This window comes from Ornithorhynchus anatinus, chromosome 19, assembly GCF_004115215.2.
Source record: "Ornithorhynchus anatinus isolate Pmale09 chromosome 19, mOrnAna1.pri.v4, whole genome shotgun sequence".
NCBI classification, from domain to species: domain Eukaryota; kingdom Metazoa; phylum Chordata; class Mammalia; order Monotremata; family Ornithorhynchidae; genus Ornithorhynchus; species Ornithorhynchus anatinus.
Window position 1 is genome coordinate 21,714,486 of NC_041746.1, and position 25,348 is coordinate 21,739,833.

Below are 25,348 nucleotides of genomic sequence, written 5' to 3' on the forward strand. Positions count from 1 at the left end.
TGTGCGCAGAACACTGTAATAAGCTCTTGGGACAGCACAATACAACAGAGTTGGTAGATCTGTTTCCTGCCTACAAGGAGCTTACAGTCTAGAGGGGGAGGACACACTCTGAAATATACTTCAGAGCTGTACGTAAGTGCTCTGGGGCTGAGGGTGGGGTGAATATCATGTGCTTAAATGGGTACAGATCCAAATATATGGGTGAAGCAGAAGGGAGAGGGTATTAGGGAGATGAGGACTTGGGGTGGGGGGGAAGCCTTCTTGGAGGAGACGTGATTTTAATAAGACTTTGAAGGGGGAGAGAGTGGTGGTCTGTCGGATATGAAGCATGAGGGAGTTTCAGGCCAGCAGGAGGATATGCAAAGGGGCTAAGCGCCAAGGTAGAAAAGATCGCGGTACCGTGAGCATTAATGGAGTCAAGCGAGCAGGCTGGGTTGTAGGAGGAAATCAGTGAGGTAAGATAGAAGGGGATCAGCCGATTGAATGCTTTAAAGCCGGATGATAAAGGAGTTTCTGTTTGATGAGGTGGATGGGCAACCGCTAGAGGTTCTTGAACGGGGAGATGCGGACTGAGCTTTTTTTTAGAAAAACGATATGGGCAGCAGAGTGACGGATGGATTGGAATGGGGAGAGACAGGAGGCCGGGAGGTCAGCCAAGAGGCAGATGCCGTAGTCAAGGTGGGGTATAAGTGCGACGTTGTGAAAGTTGAGCCCGCAGGATTTGGAGACAGACTGAATAAATGGGTTGAATGAGAGGGAGGAGTCGAGGATAATGAGTGTTAAGCTTCTTGATACCGAAGGGCAGGCCCGTAGTCAAAGACAGACTTCTGAGCCCTATGTAAGAGAGCAACTTTGTCCAGTCAGATTAACTTGTTTCTACCCCAGTGCACAGAACAGTGCTTGGCACATAGTAGGTGCTTAACCGATACCGTAAAAATAATAATAACCTATTAGCACAGCAAGGTTCTAAGCTTTAAGGCCAAAGGAAACAGTGTGAAATGGAGGAGTCTCTGTCACATATGCGTCTCACAAGATACACTCGCACGTAGGAATAGGCTCCCTCTATTAGGGTAGTTCCATTCTTATTTAGAACTGCTTGTAGGGCTGATGTACAGATAGTTTAAATCTGAGAAAACATTTTTTAAAAGCTAATCTATTCTGCGTTACAAGAAGGAAAAACTGTGGATTTGCATTCTCGTGAAAAAGTTTGCATCCCTAAAAGTAGAGAAGCAAAAAATCAGTCGCTTTTTTTAATAGAAATTTCCCAACACTGAATGCATTGGTGTTAACAGGAAAATAGTTCAGACGTAAAACAATTCTATTGAAATTTTTTGTTACTACGGCTTTTCATTATCAGTTACGAGAAGCAGCGTGGCTCAGTGGCTCAGTGGAAAGAGCCCCGGCTTGGGAGTCAGAGGTCATGGGTTTGAATCCCGGCTCTGCCACTTGTCAGCTGCGTGACTGTGGGCAAGTTACTTAACTTCTCTGTGCCTCGGTTACCTCATCTGTAAAATGGGGATGAAGACTGTGAGCCTCACGCGGGACAACCTGGTGACCCTGTACCTCCCCCAGTGCTTAGATCGGTGCTCTGCACATAGCGCTTAAGAAATACCAGCATTATTATTATTATTATTATCAGTTATTAATACATTTTAGTACTGTGGAACAAGTGGTGTGATTCTTTTGACAAGAATATTGTAAGTTGCTTGAGGGCCAGGATGTGTCCATTAACTCTACTGAGCTTTACCCAAGCCTTAGTGCAGCCCTCACAATTACAGAAGGCACTCAATCAATACTCTTGATCAGGAAAATCGTTTTAAGTCTGTCATTTCTTATCAACAGCCAACCCACTACTGGAAGCCTTTGGGAATGCAAAGACGGTCCGTAACAACAATAGCAGTCGTTTTGGAAAGTTTGTTGAAATTCATTTCAACGAAAAGGTGAGCTTGTCTTTCCTGTCGAGCAGATCCTGAATGGAAATGAATTTAGTTTTTGCGTGGTGTTTGATGAGAAACAGAAGTCTCCCTTCACTTTTTTCACATGTCGTGCTAAACAAGAACTTAGGCAGTGCCAGGCAGGGTGAGCCCAATTAACGATTTGTATTTATTGAGAGCTTACTGTGTGCAGAGCACTGTTCTGAGCACTTGGGAGTACAACAGAACGGAGTTCGGAGACCCGTTCCCTCCTCACAGTGAGCTTACAGTCTAGAGGAGGTGACCGACATTAATGTAAATAAGGAGATTACGGATATGTACATAAGTGCTGTGGGGCACAGGGAGTGGTGAATAACGCGTGCAATTTCAAGCGCGAGGGTGATGTAGAATGGGAGAAGAGGAAACGAGGGTTTAGTTAGGGAAAACTTCTTAGAGGAGATGTGTTTTTCTTAAGGCTTTGAAGGTGGGGAGAGTAATTGTCAGATATAAAGAGGGAGGGCGTTCTAAGCCAGGGGTAAGACGTGGGCGAGAGGTCGGCGGTGAGAAAGATGAGATCGAGGGATAGCCCAGTGATCCTACTCATCCCAGTGTTTTGTCTCCAAGGATGCAAGCGGGAGCAGTCAGTCTGTCGTCCTCTTTGCATTTGATGTATCTTGAACTCTTCTCTTTAATCATCATGAATCCCATCATTCTTGAATTTATCCTCCCTGAACCTTCTCGAATTTATCCTTCTTAAACCATCTTTATTTTCTACCTGCAAACACGCTAACACATTCCCAAACCTTACCACTTGCAGTGTGAATTTCCTTTTTTCATTCCCTTTTGGTCTGTTTTGAACATCTTGACGTCAGACTTTATTATGTGTCCCTGGTCTTGGTCTGGGCTTCTATGAACAACAGTTCACTATCTGCCAGGTTCCTTTCCTCTTCTAGATTGTAAAACCGATTGTTGGCAGGGAACGCGTCTACCCACTCTGGTGGAGGGTACCCCCCTGCGCACAGTCAGCACTCAATAAATACCATCGATCGATTTCATGAGTTTGTAAACCTCAGTCCTGTGCTCCCTGTGCGTCTTTCCAATCCAAAACGTTCTAATCTTTTCAGTTTCCTTCCTGTGGAACTGCTTTCTTCCCTCTGCTTTATTAAATACTCCGTTTGCCCTACTATATTGGGTCAAGTGGAAAGGACAGGATTTAGGGAAGGAAGAAGAAGGAGATCTAGGCCCAGCTGGGCAGAGAAGGGGTTGCCTGCTGGTACTGTGCCATCCAACAGTCGGTGGTATTCATTGAGCTCTTACCTTGTGCAGAGCACTGTACTAAGTGTTTGGGAGAGAACAGCGTAACGGAGTTGTCCTGTCCACCACAACTCTAGGGACGTCATCAGCGTTGAGCTTTCTTAGGACTTTCCCAAAGGTCCTGCGCCAGCCTGACTTGGGATTGTAGCTAGTTAATGTGACCGATGAAGACCACAGTGGCTTCCAAATCAACCCCTTCCCGGGTGGTGGCGCACCGCGTTTAGCACAGTGCTGGCGTCACTTTGGCTTTAAAGGGGTATTAGACTCGCTGAGGCCACATAGTAAGCGCTTAACGGATGCCTTTAAAAAAAATAAATCAGGAAATTCCGATCGGGGCCACTTAATTGTAGAGCACTGAACTAGGACTGAAACTAACAAAAATGGGCCAGATTCAGAGCAACACAGAGGAAAATGAGATGTAGAGGTAGCTGTTGGCCAAGCTGTCTTGGCTTACTCTTCCAAGTCCCAAGTGATCATGGCTGAACCAACTCTCCGGCAGAAAAATGGCCAAAGTAACGATATAATAATGTCACAAATAGGCAAGAATTCCAGCAGAGAACTACAAAGACTCGTGTTTACAGAATGCTATTTAAAGCTCCTGAGGTTTTGCAGAGCTTTTGTTTGGAGGACGGGGAAGGGGATAGACAGAAATAACCCCATCGTTCTCGACAGGAAATTCCAACATCAACATGTCCGTCTTGTGATGCGGCAACCAGATTTGCAGATCGTGATTTTTATTTTGTTTGATATTTTTCTCCTCTCATGTTCTATTTTAGGCAGTGCCTCGACTGACATCTGTATAGAAAGCCTTGCACGCGTTCCCTTAGAATGCACATTTTATAGGAACAGGACATTTAGACCTTTGGTCTTTAATCTCCCTTCTCTGACTTTCCTAAAAAGTCGTACATTTTGATACTATGGAATTTTATCAGTGCGTTGGGGTGGCCGGTAATGCATGACCAACATTCCTTTCCACAGCATGTAAAAATTCTTCTTAAAGAAGCAGTGTGACCTAGTGGACAGAGCACGGGCCTGGGAGTCAGAACACCCGGGTTCTAATCCCCGGCTCTGTCAATTGCTTGCTGTGTGACCTTAGATAAGTCACTTCACTTTTCTCCGATTTCTTTTCCTCAACTGTAAAATGGGGATTAAATACCTGTTCTCCCACCTACTTATAATATGTTCACTGTGTAGAAAAGAGAGTGGGTTCAACTTAATTAACCTGTATGTATCCCTGCTCGTAGAATAGTGCTGCATACCTAGTAAATACTTAATAAATGTGATGAAGATTATCAATAATAATAATTTTAATAATAAAAGATCGCACTTCGGTTCGCTGTCGCTTTACTAAGAACAACTTTTATTTTTACCTCTTGGTGTCACAGTCTTCTCAAAATATCTCTCTTCAAAGGGAATATGGTGGTGTGCATGGATCATTATATACTCCTCAGAGGTTTTTTTACTGTATATTAAAATAGTAATAGTTATGGTATTTATTAAACATCTGCTGTGTGCAAAGCATGTTGGCAAAGACCAGATAATCAGGTCAACCACAGTCCCAGTCATGCATTAGTCTCAGGGGCAGAAGAGCAGGTATTTAATCCCCATTTTACAGGTGAGGAATGTAGTGTAGACGGGAATGTAGTAGGAGAGCAGAGAGGTGAGTAAGAGGGGGAAAGGTGATTGCTTTAGAGCCAAGGGTGAGGGGTTTTTGTTGGATGTGGAAGTGGATGGGCAACCACCGGAGTTTCTTGGGGAGTGGGGAAACATGGACTGAATGTTTTTGTAGAAAAATGATCCAGCAAGCAGAGTGAAGAATGGCCGGGAGTGGGGAAAGACAGGAGGTTGGGAGATCAACAAGGAGGCTGATACAGTAATCCAGGCGAGATAGGGTAAGTGATTCTAGTAACCTGGTAGCAGTTGGGATGGAGAAGAAAGGGTGGATTTGGGCGATGTTCTGAAGATGGCATCGACAGGATTTAGTAAGGGATTGAATTTGTGAGTTGAATGAGATAGAGGAGCTGACGATAACACCAAGGCTACGGGCTTGTGAGACAGGAAGGATGGCGGTACCGTCTACAGTGATGGGAAAGTCAGGGGGAGGACAGGGTTTGGGGCGGGGGGAATAAGTATCGTTTTAGACGCTTTAAGTTTGAGGTGACTGGAGGACATCCAAGTAGAGATGTCCTGAAGGCAGGAGAAAATCTGAGACTGCAGAGAGGGAGAGAGATCAGGGCTGGAGATGGAGATTTGGGTAGCATCCGCATAGGTAGTTGAAGCCGTGGGAGCGAATGAGTTCTTCAAGGGAGCGGCTGTAGATGGAGAATAGCAGGGGAGCCAGAACTGAAGTTTGAGGGACCCCCCCACAATAGTTAGGGGCTGGGAGACGGAGGAGGAGCCGCGAAAGAGACAGAATGAGTGGCCCCAGTTCCTTCTCTAGGACTTTTCTCTTCCTTCTCCTTCTCACCCTTCCTTCCCCACCTCCACATGTTTGGTAAAGGGTCGAGACCTTTTTTGGGACACCACATCTCCACTTCCTGCCCCAGGGTATTTCCACGTTTCCTCCCTCCTTCCCATTTTCTGTCCAACTGCCTGCCCTTTCTGGGTCTTTGAAGTCCGAACAGTTGGTCAACCATTTTGGGGCTATGAGCGGTTTCCAGTGAAACCCCCCGCAAAACCAAAGCCTTGGTTATATTGTTAACATATTTTTCTTCTTTCGATGTAGAATTCCGTCGTTGGGGGATTTGTATCACACTACCTTTTGGAGAAATCCAGGATCTGCGTCCAGGGCAAAGAGGAAAGGAACTACCATATATTCTACAGACTGTGTGCAGGAGCTTCTGAAGATATTAGAGAAAAGCTGCACTTGAGTTCTCCAGATAATTTCCGGGTAAGTTATTGAGATACATTTCTGTCTATTCCTGCAGGTTAACTGTACGAGAAGCCAGTTCCGTTGAATATGAGATGATATGTTTTACTGTCCCATGAGTCTGCAAGATTCTTAATAATAATAATAATAATGATTGTAATATTTGTTCAGGGCTTACTGTAGTGCCAAAGACTGAACTAAGCACTGGGGAAGATTCATAATAATCAGGTCGGACACAGTCCCTATCCCACATGGGAATCACAGTCTAAGGGGGAGGGACAGTAGGTACTGAATCCCCATTTTACAACTGAGGAAACTGAGGCTCAGAGCAGTGAAGTGATTTTCCAAAAGTCACACAGCAGGCAAGTGGCAGAGTTGGGATTAGAACCGAGGCCCATGCGCTTTCCACTTGGCCCTGGTGCTTGGAGGGGTCCTTCACCCTATCCCTACGATTAATATTTATCCAAGGCAACACCTCAGCTGTTGATCAATCTCATTCAGACGTAACCAAAACCACAATGAATATATCTTCTCACCTCCACCTTGCCTGTACCTCTCTCTAACCTTTTAACTTGACATGTGCCCTTTTTTAAATAAAATATCTAGGAAACTATGGTTTTTAGAACTACTCTGATCAATTAATCAATCAGTTAATAGCTTTTATTGAGTCCCTACTGTGTGCAGAGCCCCATACTAAACAGCAAGGCATTAGAATTAGTAAACCCGATGCTTACCCTCCCCTGACCAGGGGAGACAGACGTGAAAATAAATTGCAGATAAACTCTAACAATAAATTTGTCAGTGCTATGGGAGGAAGTGAGTACTTAGATGCAAAAGCATTTAGCAAGGACCTGGTAATCAGAAGGACCTGAGTTCTAATCCTGGGTCCACCACTGTGAGACATTGGGCCGGTCACTTCACTTCTCCGGACCTCAGTAAACATATCTGTAAAATGGGGATTAAGACTGTGAGCCCCATGTGGGACAGGGACTGTGTCCAACCCGATTATCGGGTATCTACCCTAGCACTTAGAACAGTCCTCAGCACATAGTAAGCACTTAACAAACACCATTATTATTATAATTATTATTCAAAGGAACAGAACTGTCAGTAGGATGAATATAAGCTGAAATTGTACTTTCCAAGCGCTTAATACAGTGCTGTGCACACAGTAAGCGCTCAATAAATACTGTTGAGTGAATATAAGCAAGGGTGTGTCAAAATTAATCAGGGAAGGTCTTCTTGAGACAGTTCAGTTCCAGAAGAGTTTGGAAAATGGCGGAGAGCTGTGTTGGGTTGAATTTGAAGGAAGGGGGGTAGCTTCAGGCAGGAGGAAGAGGAGTATCAAGTGGTTAGCAGTAGGAGAGATGAGAATGAGGCATAATAAGTAGGTTAGAGTAAGAGGAATGAAGAATGAGGGTTGAGGTTTGTGGGAGAAGAGAGGGGATAAGTAGGAGGGACGGAGTTGATAGCGTTTCTGCTTCATGCAGGGAAGACGGGTAACCATTTGTTGTCTTGGAGGAGAGGAGGAGAGGGGTGTTTTAGAAAATCAGTCTATCAATCGCGTTTAGTAAATGCTTACTGTGTGCAGAGCACTGTACTGAGCACTTGGGAGAGTACAGTATAACAGAGTTGGTACACGCGTTCCATACCCACAATGAGCTTAAGGTCTAGAGGGGGAGACGGACGTTACTATGAACACGTAAATTACAGACATGTTGGGTACGTGCTGTGGAACTGAGGGAGTTAATTGGCGACAACTACCCAAATCAACATTTTCAATAGACTATTTAAAACGTCGGTGTTTACTTATTATGCCAGAAGAGCTGGAGCATAAATTTCTAAAGTAAATGTTCCCTTCACCAACAAATAGTATATAAAGGAGGAGTTTGTTTCAGCTACTCTAATAAAACAAATATATGCTTTATTGAACTCATACTACTAGGAATTCACTTCAACATATTCAAAGACTGATTTACAGCTCCCCTATTCCCCGTAGAGACTTTTAGATCGAAAGGCAAGCCCATTTCATGGAAGTGTTTTCAAATAGATCTTTGCTTCTGACTTTACCCTTAGTAAAGCGCTTAGTAATAATAATAATAATGTTGGTAATTGTTAAGCGCTTACTACGTGCAGAGCACTGTTCTAAGCGCTGGGGTAGATACAGGGTAATCAGGTTGTCCCACATGAGGCTCACAGTGAATCCCCATTTTACAGATGAGGTAACTGAGGCACCGAGAAATTAAGTGACTTGCCCACAGTCACACAGCTGACAAGTGGCAGAGCTGGGATTTGAACCCATGACCTCTGACTCCAAAGCCCGGGCTCTAGTGCTCTGCACCCAGTAAGCAGTCAATAAGAATGATTGATTAGTTTTAACCTTAAGTCTAAGGCCAGACTCCTGATTCTATCTTCTCATTTTCAAGCTGATATTCAGAACTGGGTTCTAAAATGACGCGAAACTTCCGACTATTTCTTCAGCCGTCGCGGTTTCGCTTATACTAAGTCATTCCTTTATGGCATTTAAATGAGTCCACTTTGGATATTCCGGGTTTCCCCTTTTATCCGTTACTTGCAGTGAAGTAGGCAAAGACTTTTCCACAATGTCGTGTTTTCTTTACAGGTACAATGGTATTTGTAATTTAGTAGGTTTCTTCTCTTGGTAGCAGGCAACCACTGTGACATTGAATGTATTCGTTTGCCTCTATACTCTTAGGTGTAACTGAATCTGTGTGGGGCAACGATATGAATTCGGGTGGGTTGAGGACTGTACAGAGCACTGACTGTGAGCACTGTACTAGACGTGGCTCAGTGGAAAGAGCCCGGGCTTGGGAGTCAGAGGCCGTGGGTTCTAATCCCGGCTCCGCCATTCGTCTGCTGCGTGACCTTGGGCAAGTCACTTCACTTCTCTGTGCCTCAGTGACCTCATCTGTAAAAATGGGGATTAAAAAAATGTGAGCCCCACGTGGGACAATCTGATTACCCTGTATCTACCCCAGTGCTTAGAACTGCGCTGTACACGTAGTAAGCGCTTAACAAATACCATAATTATTATTATTATTATTATTATTTCAGAGAGAGAAAAAATAGGGTCCCAGCCCTCGAGCTTAAAAAGTCAATGTGGGGATGGAACTAAACACAAGTCACTGAATATCGCATATCAAGTGCGATAGTAAGACATAATAGTGAGACGCAGTGTGTCCTAGTGAATAGATCACAGGCCTGGGGGTCGGAAGGACCTGGGTTCTAATCCTGGCTCCACCCTTTAATAATAATAATAATTATGGTATTTGTTAAGCACTTACTATGTGCAGAGCACTGTTCTAAGCGCTGGGGTAGATACAGGGTCATCAGATTGTCCCACGTGGGGCTCACGTTTTTTAATCCCCATTTTTACAGATGAGGTAACTGAGGCGCAGAGAAGTGAAGTGACTTGCCCAAGGTCACGCAGCAGACACGTGGCGGAGCCGGGATTAGAACCCACGACCTCTCACTCCCAAGCCCGTGCTCTTGCCACTAAGCCATGCTGCTTCGCTAGCCACGCTGCTGTGTGAACCTGGGCAAGTCACTTCACTTCTCTGGGCTTCATTGCCCTCATGTGTAAAATGGGGATTAAGGCTGCGAGCCTTCTGGGGGATAGGGACTCTGGCCAACCTACTGATCTCGTATCTCCCCTGGTGCCTAGAACAGTGCCTGGCACAAAGTAAGCGCATTACAAATACCATAAAATTCACTCTGTTGCCTGGATCATCTTTCAAAAGCACCGTTCTGCAGGTCTCCAAAACCTCCAGTGGTTGCCAATTCCGTGCTTTCTCAAGCGGAAACTCCTCTCTAGCAGCTTTCGGGCAATCAGGCAATCTCTACCTCCAATCTACTCTCTTCTTTTACTACACTCCAGCTCACATGCGGCTTTTCTCCTGAGCCAACCTACTCGTTGCGCTTCTTTCTCTCCCCTCTCACCACCGACCCCTTGCTCGCACCCTCTCTCCTAGTCGAAGCTCTCTTCCCCCTTCATATTTGATCACAGCCCACCCATCTTCAATGCCATTATAAGATCACACCTCCCCCAGGAGGTCTTCTCTGATTAATCTCTCATGTCTCCTGCGTACGTTCCCACTACATCCCTAAAACGCTTTGATTATTCTTACTCCTCTCTAGAATTTATACACACATTTTTGTACTCTGCTATCTCCTCCTATCTGTAAATTATTTTAAAGTCTGCATCCCTTGCCAGATTGTAAGCTCTTTGAAAGCAGAGGCGATGTCTGTTAACTCAATAATACTTTCCTAAGCATTTAGTACAATGCTTCACACACGGAAGGCCCTCAATAAATACTTTTGGGGGTTTTTCCCTCCTAAGGTAATTTTTAATAGTTATATGAGATAACTGCCATTCTTTAGCACATGCATTGTCGTACTTTCTGTTCTCCTTGGCTGCTGAGATAATAATAATAATAATAATTATGTTGGTATTTGTTAAGCGCTTACTATGTGCAGAGCACTGTTCTAAGCGCTGGGGATGATACAGGGTCATCAGGTTGTCCCACGTGAGGCTCACAGTTAATCCCCATTTTACAGATGAGGTAACGGATGCAGCATGACCAAGTGGAAAGAGCGTGGGCCCGGTTGGAAGAGCCTGGGTTCTAATTCCAGCTCCTCTTCTTGTCTGCTGTGTGATCTTGGGTTGGTCACTTCACTTCTCTGTGCCTCAGTTCCCTCATCTGGAAAATGGGGATTAAGACCGTGAACCTCATGCGGGACGTGGACTGGGTCCAACCTGATTATCTTATATCTGCCTCAGTGCCTGGCACATAGTAAGCGCTTAACCTTTGAAATATTTTGTGGTATGTGATGCGGAAGGGAAAACACCTAATTAAGACACTAGATGTGTTGTATAAGAGTTAATCAGATTGGAATACTCCAAAATTCATTAGAGCAGTTTCTCCTTATATTTTCTTGCACTTTGTAATTTGATGTCTTTATTTTCCTTCGCTACAGTATTTAAATCGAGGCTGCACGAGATTCTTTGCCAGCAAAGAAACCGACAAACAGATTTTACAGAATCGCAAAAGTCCTGAGGTATAGTGTATTTACTTTTCTATCAAGATGGTTTTGTCAAAAAAATAAATAAATCCTGAAGACAGTGAAAACATTGGTCATTTTTTTGTCCCTTAATTAAGTTGGGTTATTTGGAGCATTTTGATTTTGACGTCGCTGGTCACTTTAAATGTTTTCCCTTATTTTATCTGCGATTCCCCAGACGGGGCTACCACATGTGAGCATAAATATACTTGTGTTCTGTGACTGCAGACCATCCCTCCCTTCCCGCTTTGTGTGGGGCTAAGAGCTGCAGCCTCCCTCCTCAAACCTCCTCCCACTGCCACGTCTTGTTTACCCTCCTGAAGAATTTTGTTGTTTATAATTGCCGAAGTCCTTGGGCTGATAATTAAAGGTAGACTAGATGTTAAAAGAATCAAAGTAATTGCAGAAGATTGTTGAGCACTCCTCAGAGCCGACCGTCATATTATAATATTGCAGCTTATTAAAGGTCTTTACAAATATTGTATTCATCCTTTTCAGTAGTTAGGTAGGGGCGTTTGTCTCTGTCATTTAGTGATGAAAACGAATTGGAGCTTTCGGTATAGATATGCTCTTTTGTGTTTCTCTTGGAGTTAAATTTGGTTACTATAAAAATGAATGACTTAAATTTTAATGTTAGAGTCAGGTTGAGATAAATGCTGTTTTTTGTCTACTTAGAGCTTAATTTTTCTTTTTACAGAAATTCAAGAAATCATGTTAGTAGTTCCTGTCGTCAATAGCTTGCAAATAGTAAAATTTCCACGTACGTTTTTCAAAGTTGCATCGGATAGGTTTAAATAGATACGAATTAGCCATGGGTACAGGACAGAACAAATAAACTAATGTAATATGCCTTTTATTTTTAGTTTCATTGGACAGCTACTGGAAACTAAAAATGTCACCCTATTACATTACCCTTTTGTTCTGTTGTTTTGAATCCATGACTAAATTGTGTCCTTTTACATGCTTGCCAGATGAGACAATAACGATTCTACTCATATTAGTAGGGGATTTCCAACTGAACAGCTACAATAATTCGGTTCAAAAGTGAACGTGTTTTTTAAAATTCAAAATGTGGTTTAAAGTACGTGACGATTAATATGTAATTTTTAATTTAGAAAACGTATGTATAAGAAGCAGCAGGTAACATCATTTTTTTTCCTGAAAGAAACTTAGTTACTGGACACCACTTTGTTAGATTAAGGTTATTTTTTCCCCCACTAAAATAACGGAATGTCTGCACCTCGTTGCGGTAGAGCAAAGTCAGATATAAACCATAGAACTTGGTTTATGGAGGGACCTTAAAGTCTAGATGAGACCGGGCATTAGTAAATAATAGATATTCACAATACCTTTTGGCTGGAATGCTGTTAGGGACTATTTGCCTGTCAGTATGAGCTTTAAAGCAGGTTATAATGTCAGAAGAAAAAATACAGAGGTGTGCACGTGTGCGTAATATTAAAACTCCTGTGTTCAGCACAGATTTTCCTGAACGTGGAGTTTAGCGAGAACAGAAGCCCCTCATTAAAGGATAACTAGGACTGAAGGGGAGAGGGAAAGCACAATTCTGGTTTTGGGGCCTGCAGTGAGCTTTTCTACCAAGAATCTTGTTCAGGATGTGCATGCATATAAATTCGGTTGATCCCTGCATTAATTTGTTGAAATCACTTTTTGTCTTTTCATTATTATCAGGAAAATGAGGTGATCATTTTGTATAACTAGACTAATTCTCTTGGTGTTTCTCCAAGCTGGGTGATGTGGATTTTTCGGTCGCATGCAGTATTTTTAGTCTGAGAAATATTTCCGTGTTTTTGCTTTTATTTCAACTGAGGTAATTTATGGAATAAATCAAGCATTGCTTAATGCCCGGAACTTTGGAACCGAACTGCTAGACTAAAAATAACTGGGTGTCTCTACTCGCTTTTTGCTGCATGCGATTGTTACTCTTTTCTCTCATTTTGGATAATAAGATTGATTATACTGCAGTAATAATAATTATGGTATCTGTTAAGTGCATACTATGTGCTAGGCACTGTCCTAAGCGCTGGGGTGGATACAAACCGATGGGGTTGGACACAGTCCTTGTCCCATGTGGGGCTCACAGTCTCGATCCCCATTTTACAGATGAGGTACCTGAGGCCCAAAGAAGTGATGTGACTTGCCTAAGGTCACACGACAGAGCCAGGATTAGAACCCAAGACCTTCTGTCTGATTCCCAGGCCCATGCTTTAGCCGCCAAGCCGTGCTGCTTCCCTAACAGCGTGACATTTTTCAGAAAGATCAAGAAGCTTTCTTTTTGATGGGTGTCCAGGTCGATTCCATGATATTTCTAAACTGGTCCCTGCCGCCTTCAGCCTCTCTTCATCTGGAGAATCCCTGGCCATAGGCTCAATATTATATATCGCCTACCAATGTGTAGGACACCTGTGGCAAGGAAAAGTCTTGCAGTTACTTCCAGACTGTCTTCCGGGCAGTCACATGTCCCCTGCTAGGCCCCAGAACTTACATACGTGTGCATGGTTTATTTCTATTAACATCTGTCTCCCCCTCTAGACTCTAAGTTCCTTGAGGGCAGGAATTGTGTCTGTTAGGCGGATGCTTTGTACTCTCTCAAACGCTTAATACAGTGCCCTGCACACGGGAAGCGCTCAGTAAATACGACCGATCGATTGAGTGCTGGGCTTTCCCGACTCTATTCCTGACCTTCAGATATTCTCCCAATCATCACAGCGACCTCCAGAATATCTGTTAGGCCACAAAAAGAGCTTCTACCCTTTCACCGATGGTGAAAATGGTGCCTTTCTCCTGCCATGTCGCTAACGTGAATTAGTGCCGTGCTCCTGCTGAGGGTTGCACTTTAAATTTTTAATCAATACTTACCGGGCTGCATCCTGATTTCTTTCACGCTTGACTTATTTCTCTCAAGGTTGTGGTTCTATTCTAATCTGCATGGCTGCTCCAACTCACTTCCCAAACCTCCCTTCCCTTTCTTTGTCTTCAAATTCTCACCTAGACACCCAGTCTGTAATTAGAGTATGGATTTTTAGGGTATCAATTGGATCATTATCACTTTGTTATGCCCCCAATCATTTAAAAAAAACCCAGAACAAATTATATTTAAAAATATATTTTCGTAACGTTTTTCTCTGTAATCGGCAGTTTACGAAACTATTCTTCGGGGAACGATTTGCCAGTAATCGTCACCACCTTCAATAGAATCAACATTGATTAGGGAATAAGATGTCTGGAAGTTTTTTTCATTTTCAAAAGCATTTGAATATCTTCTTTTGGGGTGAATTTCTTTTCTCCGTGCTCTAATAAGAGCCTGAAGCTTCCTTGGATTATGGGCACTTGAGGTGCAGTTTTTGTTCAACTGTTTCGAGAACATCTTCATTACAGTTTTCAACCCTCACCTAAAGCCTGGGATCTATTGTTTAGGGTTATTAATAGTAATAATAAAATAATCATGCTATTTTTAAGCGCTTACTATGTGCCAAGCGCTGGGGTAGATACAAGGTAATCAGGTTGTCTCACAAGGGGCTCACAGTCTTAATCCCCATTTTACAGATGAGGTAACTGAGGCACAGAGGAGTTAAGAAACTTAAGGTCACACAGCAAAGTGACAGAGCCGGGGTTAGAACCCATGTCCTCTGACTTCCAGGTCTGTGCTCTATCCACTAAGCCATGTTTGGATTGTCAGTGGAGTCCTAAATTAACCAAAACTAGAGTTTGTAGGTGACTTTTTTAATGGTATTTCTTCAGTGCTTTCCATGGGCTAAGGACTGTACTGAACACTGGAGTACATACAAGCTAATCAGGTTGGCTACAGTCTCTGTCCCACTTGAATGTCAAATATTCATTCACTCAGTCATATTTACTGAGCACGTACTGTGTGCAGAGAACTGTACTAAACATTTGGGAAAGTACAATACAACAATACGGCGTTCACTTAGCCATTTGAGTCATTTGTAAACATCAGAAAGGAGTCATCTCGACCCCCTCCCCTCAAAACTGCAGGTGAATCGTAAAAATAAAAACTAAAATAAAGCCCCTGATTTAAAAAATTTGAAACCCAAGCTTAATCTACAATTTTGAAAACATTTCCTTTCATTTATGTATGTTTCAAACCCTAAGAATCCATACCTTAATTATAATTATGCTTTAGGCTACCAATTTAATAGCTTTGCATTTAATTTGACAAGTGTGTGTACTTTTCAGTGGATAAATGACTAGACTTTTGTGAGTTTTGTGTTTATTTTTGCACACGGTGTGTTGCATCATGAAGGATTTTGTAGTACTTAGCTGAAAAATTGCTGGAAGATGTTGGATTAATTGATATTTCTTCTCATTTCGTAGCATCTTAAATTAGGCTCAATGAAAGATCCTCTCTTAGATGACCATGGAGATTTCAACAGGATGTGTACCGCTATGAAAAAGATTGGTTTGGATGATGCAGAAAAACTCGATCTTTTCCGTGTAGTAGCTGGCGTCCTGCACCTTGGAAATATTGATTTTGAAGAAGCCGGCAGCACATCAGGTTATGAAAATTCAAATGTGTTTGCTCTACATTCAGAGTGATAAAGTCTCACGGTCCCATCATTGTAAAACATATTTGACCATTTCTTTTTCCTACATATTGGATTTTAAATCTTGGATGACAAATTGTTAAATGCTGGTGTCACTGAATGTGCAGGGTGACACAAAAGTTTACTGTCTCCCTAAGCATGCTTCATATATCTTTACTCTTGGTAAAATCTGTGATGCAGATTCTACTGGTAACTGGGGGCAGATTGCTTTCTTAATGGGGAACAAATCCTTTCTCCCAGCAAGGGTGATGCTTATGGCTATTTTCAGGTGATTAATTGGTACACGTAGACCTGGGCAGATTGAATTTCACCCGAAAGGTGAGCAATTTTTCCGTAGTCCCCGCTGAGGTGTTTTGAGCTCTGAAAAGGTTTTTCCTAAACCGTTAGAATGGCAGCATCTTTTCCCAGGTGGTTCTCTGTGCCTTTATTAGTTTGGAATCTTCAAACGCTTAATGCTTGATCCATAAATGCAGTATGGAAAAACTTTTCAATTCTTTAAAGGGAAGTGTAAAAGGAATATTGGAAACCTCTCTGACTCGAATCGAATTTCAAGATCGTCAAAGTATATTCTGCTTATGGAGCTGAAATTGGGGACAATACTATGTTCTGGGGACTAATAAAAGCTTGTGGTTGTGGGATCCTCAATCAATGGTATCTGTTGAGTGCTCTCTGAATGCAGAACACTCTACTCAGCGCTTGGGTGCGTGCAATACAGAAGAGTTGGTAGACACGTTCCTTGCCCACAGTGAGTTTACTTACAGTCTGAGGCTTTTCTGGAACAGCCATTTGAGTGCTCTGCCGGGTGGTTCTTATCGGGTTGACTCTCAAAGATGAAGATGGAGATGGAAAGGTTTCTCAGCAGATCAGAAGTAGCCTGACACCGTTTTCCCAATCCCTCTTGCATCTTGAAGCATAAGCGAGGACAATTTCGACAGCTTGGAAAAGGTCGGATAGGACACTCTAAATTTTGGATTTGGTGAACTTTCCTAAACAGCTTTGCTAGTCTCCATAACTTAGTTTTGTTGCTGGTCACAAGTGCTTTTGTAAGTCGGAGAAAGCAGTAGAGAGCTTCTTCTGTTGCTCTCTGCAATCTCCATCGTGATGAAATCACATCTTCTGCATTACATTTTTTTTTTTGGCATTTGTCAAGTGCTCACTATTTGCCAGGCCGAGCTCTAGGGTAGATACAAGCTAATCAGGTTGGACACAATCCCTGTCCCACATGGGCTTCAAGGTCTTGATCCCTCTTTTACAGATGAGGTGACTGAGGCACCGAGAAGTGAAATGACTTGTCCAAGGGCACAGAGCGGACAAGTGACAGGGCCAGAATTAGAACCCAGAGCCTCCCGACTCCCAGGCCCGTGCTCTTCCCACACATTGCAATTTGACTTTGTTTTCTGATAGCTTACCCATAGCAGTTCTAGCCAGGATCTTCCTGGAAGTGGAAAGCATTGTGATTTTTCCTGGAATTTTCCATAATTGGCTCTCTTATTTCTCGAAGATGATGCTTATAATAGAATGTTAGAGATTCTTTAGCATCCCACATGGTGAAGAAAAGCCAGGATGGATATTTTAAGTCGCCTTCTTCAGTGCAGCGTTGAGGGTGGCCAACGGATTGAGCAGTTTTGCTGTTTCGTAGCTAAAGTTGGGTCTCACTGCTTTTGGGGTTTTCTCTTCCTCACTGGAACAATGTGTGTCCAGTAGCCAAACATGACAGGATTCCCTTTTTACATCTAGGCTAATGAACATGTCCCCCTCCATCTTCCTTGGTGAAGATGAAGTCTTTTCTTGGGAGAAAGCCAGCAGAACTCTGAATTTCTTCAACCTTGACCGTGCACAACTGGTTGAGCGAGTAACTCAGGTCTATCTGTGATACGTCACAGGCTTCCTTTCTCTTGGGATCATGAGACACCGACACCGGATTTCTTACCTTAAAATCTCATCTTCCGTGAATCACTCTGAGCCTTTGCTCACATCCACAGTTTTTAGAGTCGCCCGGCAGCCTTCCGGATAAGTGCTCGGCGCTGTTGACATTTGGACTTGGAGCTGGGCTTCCTTTCTCCGAAAGGACCCCGGTAAAATGATCAGGGAGCACTACGTGGTTCTTTTCCTTCTCTGGAAGCTCGACGTTGACCTGGAGCTAGTCCAGGAAGTTGACATTTGGATTCTGGGTTTCTGCTGCTCGTTATGGACAGGGAATGTGTCTGCTAATTCTCTTGTAGTCTCCCAAGCGCTTAGAACAGTGCTCTGTACATAGTCTGTGTGACCTTAAGCAAGTCTCTTCACTTCTCTGTGCCTCGGTTACCTCATCTGTAAAATGGGAGTCGAGATTGGGAGCCCTAAGTGGGACAGGGACGGTGTCTGTCCCGATTCGCTCATATCCAACCCTACCGCTTAGTACAGTGCCTGTACATAGTAAGTGCTTAACATATACCTAATAATAATAATAATTTTTACTAAGCATTCAGTAAATACCACTGATGAACTAGCTGAAGTACAGTATTTCGGTCATTTCTGTCAAGAGGAAAGGACGTCGCATTTGGATCAGAAAGGGGATTGCAACCTTTGAGGAGCCCTAGGGTTCCAAAACATGGCTCACTTGAAGCTACAGACTTTTAGAATCAAAGATTCAGATCCCTTAATTTCCAGGGTTTCCCACCTGCCTTACTAATACAGAAACGACATAGCCTAGTGGAAAGAGTCAGAGGATCTAGGTTCCGATCCCCGCTCCACCACTTATCCGCTGTGTGACCTTGGACAAGTCACTTAACCTCTCTGGACCTCAGCTCCCATATCTGGAAAACAGCGATTCAATACCTGTGCTCCCTCCTACCTACACTGCGAGCCTCCTGTGAGACCTGATTATCTTGTATCTACCCCAGCACTTATAGTGTTTAGCACATAGTAAGTGCTTGAAATACTATTATCATTATTATTCTCTATGCCTCAGTTTCCTGACATGTAAGATGAGAATTAAATCCCACTTGCTCCTACTTAGACTATGAGCCCCATGTTGGACAGGGACGGCGTCCAACCGGATTATCTTGTATCGATCCCAGCGCATAGTACAGTGCCTGGCATGTAGTAAACACTTAATAAATTCCATATTGTCATCATCATCATTATTATTAATATAATTGCAGTTGTTGAAGAGTTGTGTACTCTTAAATAACCATAGGACCTAATGCTGTGGCTCAGAGGGAAGGGAGATAACCAGAATTCAAATTCCCCATAATTTCACTCTCCACATTAGTGCAGTTGTATATAGAAAAATCATTCAAGAACAGAAGTACCGAGCATTTCTTGCAACGTACTGTCTTTGCGGAAGATTGTACGTAGGGAAAGAAAAGGTCTCCCCCGATTAGACTGTAAGCCCGTCAAACGGCAGGGACTGTCTCTATCTGTTGCCGACTTGTTCATCCCAAGCGCTTAGTACAGTGCTCTGCACATAGTAAGCGCTCAATAAATACTATTGAATGAATGAATGAATGAGCATCAATAGCATTTATTCGGTGGTTTCTTTATGCCGAGCACCGCATTAAGCAAATGGGAGAGTGCAAGAGATTTAGTAGACACTTTCCCTACCCTCAAGTATAATCTAGCCAGGGAGAGAGAAACACTAAAATAAATTACAGGTGGGGGAAGCGGCAAGGTTTTAAAGATGCGTTTACCAAGGAGGTAACCTCGTGACAAAATCAATGTTTTTTAGTTTATTTGCAGATATTACATAGAACACGTGATTACCATTAGCAAAGTTGTATATTGCCCAGCCTCTCTTTTTCAGGCCTGTCACTCTTTTGTGATTTTTTTTTTAACATAGGAAGCCGTAGAAGTCGATCTTTGACACGCTCAGAGTACTGAACCTCTGTTAGGTGATTTGCAATCCTGAAATAAATGAATCGTACCACTCCAGTTGGGTCCCGGTAATCTGACCAGTAACGATCCTTGGCATAGACGTGTGACTGTATAGCATAGAATATTTGCGACGTGGTTAATCATGGCAGACTTCCGTCCTCACAGTCGCTCTCTTTCAGGCGGCTGTGCTCTGAAGAATCAATGCAGCCAGTCCCTGGAAAATTGCGCTGATCTGCTGGGTTTGGATCGAGATGATCTTCGCGTGAGTTTAACTTCCAGAGTTATGCTTACCACAGCAGGGGGCACCAAAGGAACAGTCATCAAGTGAGTTCAGAAAGCACAAAAACGGTCACGTAACGTGGTGGTATTTGCTATATTTTGGACTTGCGACAATCGGCCTTTTTCGCTAGCGCCCCGGGACCGAAGGGAGCATTAGCCCGTTCTTCGCTCTGTTCTTCGTTCTTCGCCGGGTGAAGCGGGAGTTTGAAATCGCCGTTTCATAAACGATCGTTTACTTTATTATGCAAGGCGCGTCGCCGTGTCTGCCAGTCGTTGTGTCCCATTAATGAAATTGTTCACCGTACTTTAGATCGCGTCTTTGGAAGTCATGAGGAAAGGAGGAGTAAGCTGTCCCGCCAACCCCTCAAACTTAAATAATGTCCAGAGCAGTCACTTATCACCTTCCCATCCAAACCCTCGCCCGTGACTGTGGATAACACCGCTATCCTCTCTGTCTCACAAGCCCATTACCTTGGCATTATCCTCAACTCATCTCACTCATTCGACTCGCACGTTCAGTTCTCCCCAGATCCTGTCAGTTCTATTTTTACGTCTCCTGAATCCTCCCCTCCTGCTCCATCCGTCCTGCTACCGTGCCGATCCAAGTGCTTATAATAATAATAATGATGATGATGATGGTGGTGGTATTTGTCAAGCGCTTACTCTATGCCAAGCACCGTTCTAAGCGCCGAGGTAGGTACAAGGTAATCAGGTTGTCCCGCGTGGGGCTCACAGTCTTCATCCCCAATTTCCAGATGAGGTCACTGAGGCACAGAGAAGTGAAGTGACTTGGTCCAAGGCACACAGCTGGCAAGTGGTGGAGCTGGGATTAGAACCCACGACATCCGACTCCCAAGCCCGAGCTATTTCCACTAAACCTTGCTGCTAACAAGCTTATCATTTCCCACCTTGATGACTGGATCAGCCTCCGTGCTGACCTCCCTGCCTCCTCTCTCTCCCCATTCCAGTCCCTATTTCACTCCGCTGCTTGGAGCATTTTTCTACAAAGTAGCCAGCGCGACACCCATTCAGCCCGTGTCTCCATTCTCCTCAAAACCCTCCATTAGGGAAGCATCTTGGTCTAGCGAAAAGAGCTTGGGCCTGCAAGTCACGGGACTTAGGTTCTAATCCCAGCTCAAGCATGCGTTTGCTGTGTGACCTTGGACAAGTCAATTGACTTTGTGCCTCACCTCCTCTGTAAAATGGGGATTAAGACTGAGCCCTAAGCAGGACAAGTAATTTGGCCAGCTATTACCCTGGAGCTTACTACAGTGCCTGATACATACTTAGCGCTTAACACCATTAAGAATAAAATTAAAAAAATGGTTGCCCTTCTGTAGCCACATAAAACAGAAACTCTTTTGCCAGCGGCTTTAAGGCACTTAATCACTTTTCCCTGTCTTACAATACTCACTGGTCTTAATCAATCAGTCATTGGTATTTATTGAGCGCTTACTGCGTGCAGAGCTCTGTACTAAGTACGTGGGAAAGTCAATACAACAGAGTTGGTGGATATGATCCCAACCCACAAGGAGTTTACGGGGGGAGACGGACATTAAAATATATTAGGGAGAGGGGAAATAGTGCAGACGAAGAATATTGGGGCTGGAGTTTCAGAATGCTTAAAGGGTTCACAGCCAGGTTCGTAATTGACGGACAGGGTCAAATAATAATAATAAATATGACATTTGTTAAGCTCTTACTATGTACAAGTCACTGTTCTAAACGCTGGGGTAGATTGAAGATAATCTGGTTGGGCACAGTCCCTGTCCTGCATGAGGATCACACTTTTATCCCCATTTTACAGGTGAGGTAACCGAGGCACAGAGAAGTGAAGTGACTCGCCCAAAGCTACACAGCAGGCGTGTGGCAGAGCAGGGTTTAGAACCCAGGTCCTTCTAACTCCCAGGCCCGGGCTCTATCCTTTAGGCCATACTGCTCCTCTTCATCTTGGTGGTTGGGTTCTTTGGCTGTTCGAGAAAAGAGTTGATTTTAAGGCCGAGCAACTTCTTTAAGTGCATCCTAAAGTCACAGTAGGCTGATGACTCTAACTTTAAAGGTTGACGCTAGGTAATTTGATTTGCGAAGCTATAGCTTCACATGTTAAAAACAATCACAAATAATTGGCTCCTTGTAAATATTACAGTTCTGAGGTCCTGAATAACCTCGATTTATAGGATGTCTTTTTATTCCTTTATTGTGTAATAAATCAAAATCTCCTTACTCTGGAAGAAGAGAATAAAGGTTTGCCTTGGCCCCATAGGATATAATTTCATGTAGTTTATGTGTCGTCATCCTCGTTCACAGTATTTATTAAACACACTTGACCAGTTCTTATTTGTGATAACGAAAGGCGGGGTTGATGGAAATGGAAACTGAAGTTCTGCTCACTGTAAAATTATGATCTTGCAAATAGCTTTGGAAGTTCTGCAGAGCTTTTCTAAGTATTAGGGCAGTAGCAGACATTACGATATCTTCCTCCCCTTAGTAACTGGGAAGCATTTTAATTAGATTATTTTATGCATAGAAATAGGGGTTTGAGGTGAGCAGCAGCATGAGCTTGGGAGTCAGAAGACCTGAGTCCGAATCCCGGCTCTGCCACCGGTCTGCTGTGAGACCTTGGGCAAATCGCGTCATCATCACAATAATAATGTTGACATTCGTTAAGCACTTACTGGGTGTCAAACACTGTTCTAAATGCTGGGGTAGATACAAGCTAATCAAGTTGGACACAGTACTTATCCCATGAGGGGCTCAGAATCTTAATCCCCATTTTGCAGATGAGGGAACTGAGGCAATGAGAAGCGAAGTGACTTGCTCAAGGTCGCTCAGCAGACAAATCGCGGAGCCGGGATTAGAACCCAGGTCCTTCTGACACCCAGGCCCTATCAACGAAGCCATGCTGCTTCTCAACTTTGCCTCAGTTACCTCATCTGCAAAAATGGGGCTTAAGACTGTGAACCCTAGGAGGATGTGGATCGAGTCCGATCTGATTAGCTTGTATTTACTCCAATGCTCAGTACAGTGCCTGACACACAATAAGTGCTCAACAAATACGATGAAAAAGAAGCATATTTCTACCTCTCATGCACTATGTTAACCGAAGCCACGCAGGAAGTTTGAACTGTTGCATCGCCCAGGTGCGTTTCCCGCACGCGTCTCTTAGTGTGCCCCGTGAAGAGATACCTAATGGAGTTGAAGAAGTCGAAAGGTTATTTCTGTGATTATATTCTTGCTGTGCAGGGTGCCTCTGAAAGTGGAACAAGCGAACAGTGCCCGGGATGCATTGGCAAAAACTGTTTATAGCCACCTTTTTGATCACGTGGTAAACAGAGTAAACCAGTGCTTTCCTTTTGAGACGTCATCCTGTTTTATTGGAGTCCTAGACATTGCTGGATTTGGTAAGTTGGGTGCTCTTATATTTTCTTCCTGGTTCAAAGACCTACCAATTGCACTTTTGCCCTTCCCTCTACAGGTATGCCTTCAAGGAAGCAGTTAATTGAAATATTTCATGGAGAATGACCTCTTGTCGCTTATCATATCTTCCATTAGTCTTAATGTAAACATTTTTTTTAGTACACTGTTATTTTGCAAACAGTGGTATTTATTGAGTGCAGAGCCCTGTACTAAGCACTTGGGAGAATACAGTGCAAGAGACTTGGTAGATAGGTTCCCTGCCCACAACAAATATGCAATCTAGAATCAAGTTAAAGATGATCCTTAACTCTTTGAAAAATAGACTTTTAAGAATGGTAATCTCCATTCCGAAGAACACTGGATTACATCCAAGTGAGGTTGTTTTAACAGTGTCATTGGAATTCAGATAGTTCTAGCCGTGGGTTTTCTTGGATTATATACGTAAAGGGAGCATTCTTCCCTGACACCTTTATGAACAAATATCTAAGGTGAAAAGAGCCTGTAGAAATCACTGACGATCTTTGTGCTTTATACATAGAATAGAGATATCTTCCCCAGATTTCAGATTTTTAAATTGTATTTTCACTGAGCTTTAAAGGATTTTGGGTATTCATTTAAGGCCGCACGGTTAGGCTACTGTGATTAAAAACTTACAAAAGAATTTTAAGACTTGAGAGCCATTTCAATAATAGATCTGTGTATAACCTTGATAACCTATTTTATTTGTTTGAGAAAACGGAACACCAATTGAGATTGGGTACATTTCTAAGTCTTTACTGTATGACATTCACATACTTCTTCTCTGACAGATATCTTTTCTTCCAGTGTTATGGACAGCAAAAGAGTCTTAGAAAAATAGGTAACCATCTCTACTGAAAGGAGCTTACATAATATGACATCCTTTTTTCAAAGGCTTGGTATACATGTGACAGAATTCAAGCCCTTGAAAAGAGAATTATTAAGCTTTGCGAAATTGTCCATTAAATGCGACTGGCAAAACTCAAGCAGAGGTTTATAGAATGAAAGCATAAGGGTAGTGAAACTTTTTCCAAGGTTAATTTGTAGACCCATTAGACCAGTGATTCGTCCCACTAATTTCCCATCTTTTCTTGCAGAGTACTTTGAACACAACAGCTTTGAACAGTTCTGCATCAACTATTGCAATGAAAAGCTGCAGCAATTCTTCAATGAAAGGATTCTGAAGGAGGTAACTCCCAGAACCTTCCGGGTTTGGGCTGAGTCGCTCTTTTCCGCAGGTAGAAGGGATAGAAGGGATTTTTGGGCGGGGATCACGTGTATCAATTCCATCGCATTTTCTCTTCCAAGCGCTTAGTACAGTGCTGAGTACAGGAAACGTGAGAGTCGATGGAGGGACGGAAATCAGGAGAGAGAGATTCAGGAATCTTCCATATAGGGATGGTAGTTGAAGCTGTGGGAGTGAATGAGTTCTCCAAGGGAGTGGGTGCAGATGGAGAATAAAAGGGGACCCAGAACTGAACCCTGAGAGACCCCCACAGTCAGGGGGTGGGAGGCAGAAGAAGAATCCATGAAAAAGACTGAGAATGAGCAGCCAGAGGGAAAGGAGGAGAACCAGGAGAGGACACTGTCTGTGAAACCCAGATTAGATAATGTTTCTGGGAGAAGGGAATCGTCGACAGTGTCGAAGGCAGCTGAGAGTTCGAGGAGCATTAGGATGGAGTGTAGAGGACTTTGGATTTGGCAAGAAGAGCAAATATAGTGGGGACCCCTGTGTCTTTATTTCCACAAATTTACATCCACTGGGAGTTTTTTAGCCTGGCAAGTTTTCTCGTGAAATGTTCCATTATGTGAAAGCAGAAAAGCAATGGGGGTAAGGTTTTGGAACGTGGAGTCATTTCTGCTATAATGTGGTAGCTGTGATTTTGAAGAACTTTAGGTTATAAGAAAGACCTAAAAGAGGGACCATTAATTCCACAGGAATGTATGTGTTAGGGGGTCGGTGTTATAAGATATCCCTATGACCAACAATATTGCATACCAAGTTCTGTAGTGTGATT

General features: G+C 43.3%; 1 protein-coding gene across 7 annotated transcripts in view; it reads left to right on the forward strand.

Annotated features, from left to right (window-relative positions):
* Nucleotides 1–25,348, forward strand: part of MYO6 (myosin VI) — a 157,517-nt gene that overhangs the window by 79,858 nt on the left and 52,311 nt on the right. For 6 of the 7 annotated variants that reach the window (XM_007670712.4, XM_029047068.2, XM_016228076.3 and 3 more), the window contains exons 8-14: nt 1,843–1,940; nt 5,953–6,117; nt 11,095–11,175; nt 15,532–15,712; nt 19,796–19,940; nt 23,139–23,296; nt 24,428–24,519. In XM_007670712.4, coding sequence (XP_007668902.2) covers nt 1,843–1,940; nt 5,953–6,117; nt 11,095–11,175; nt 15,532–15,712; nt 19,796–19,940; nt 23,139–23,296; nt 24,428–24,519 — 920 coding nt within the window. Of the gene's footprint in view, nt 1–1,842; nt 1,941–5,952; nt 6,118–11,094; nt 11,176–12,867; nt 12,877–15,531; nt 15,713–19,795; nt 19,941–23,138; nt 23,297–24,427; nt 24,520–25,348 lie in introns of all 7 variants that reach the window. The other variant, XM_039914738.1, reaches the window with a different exon arrangement.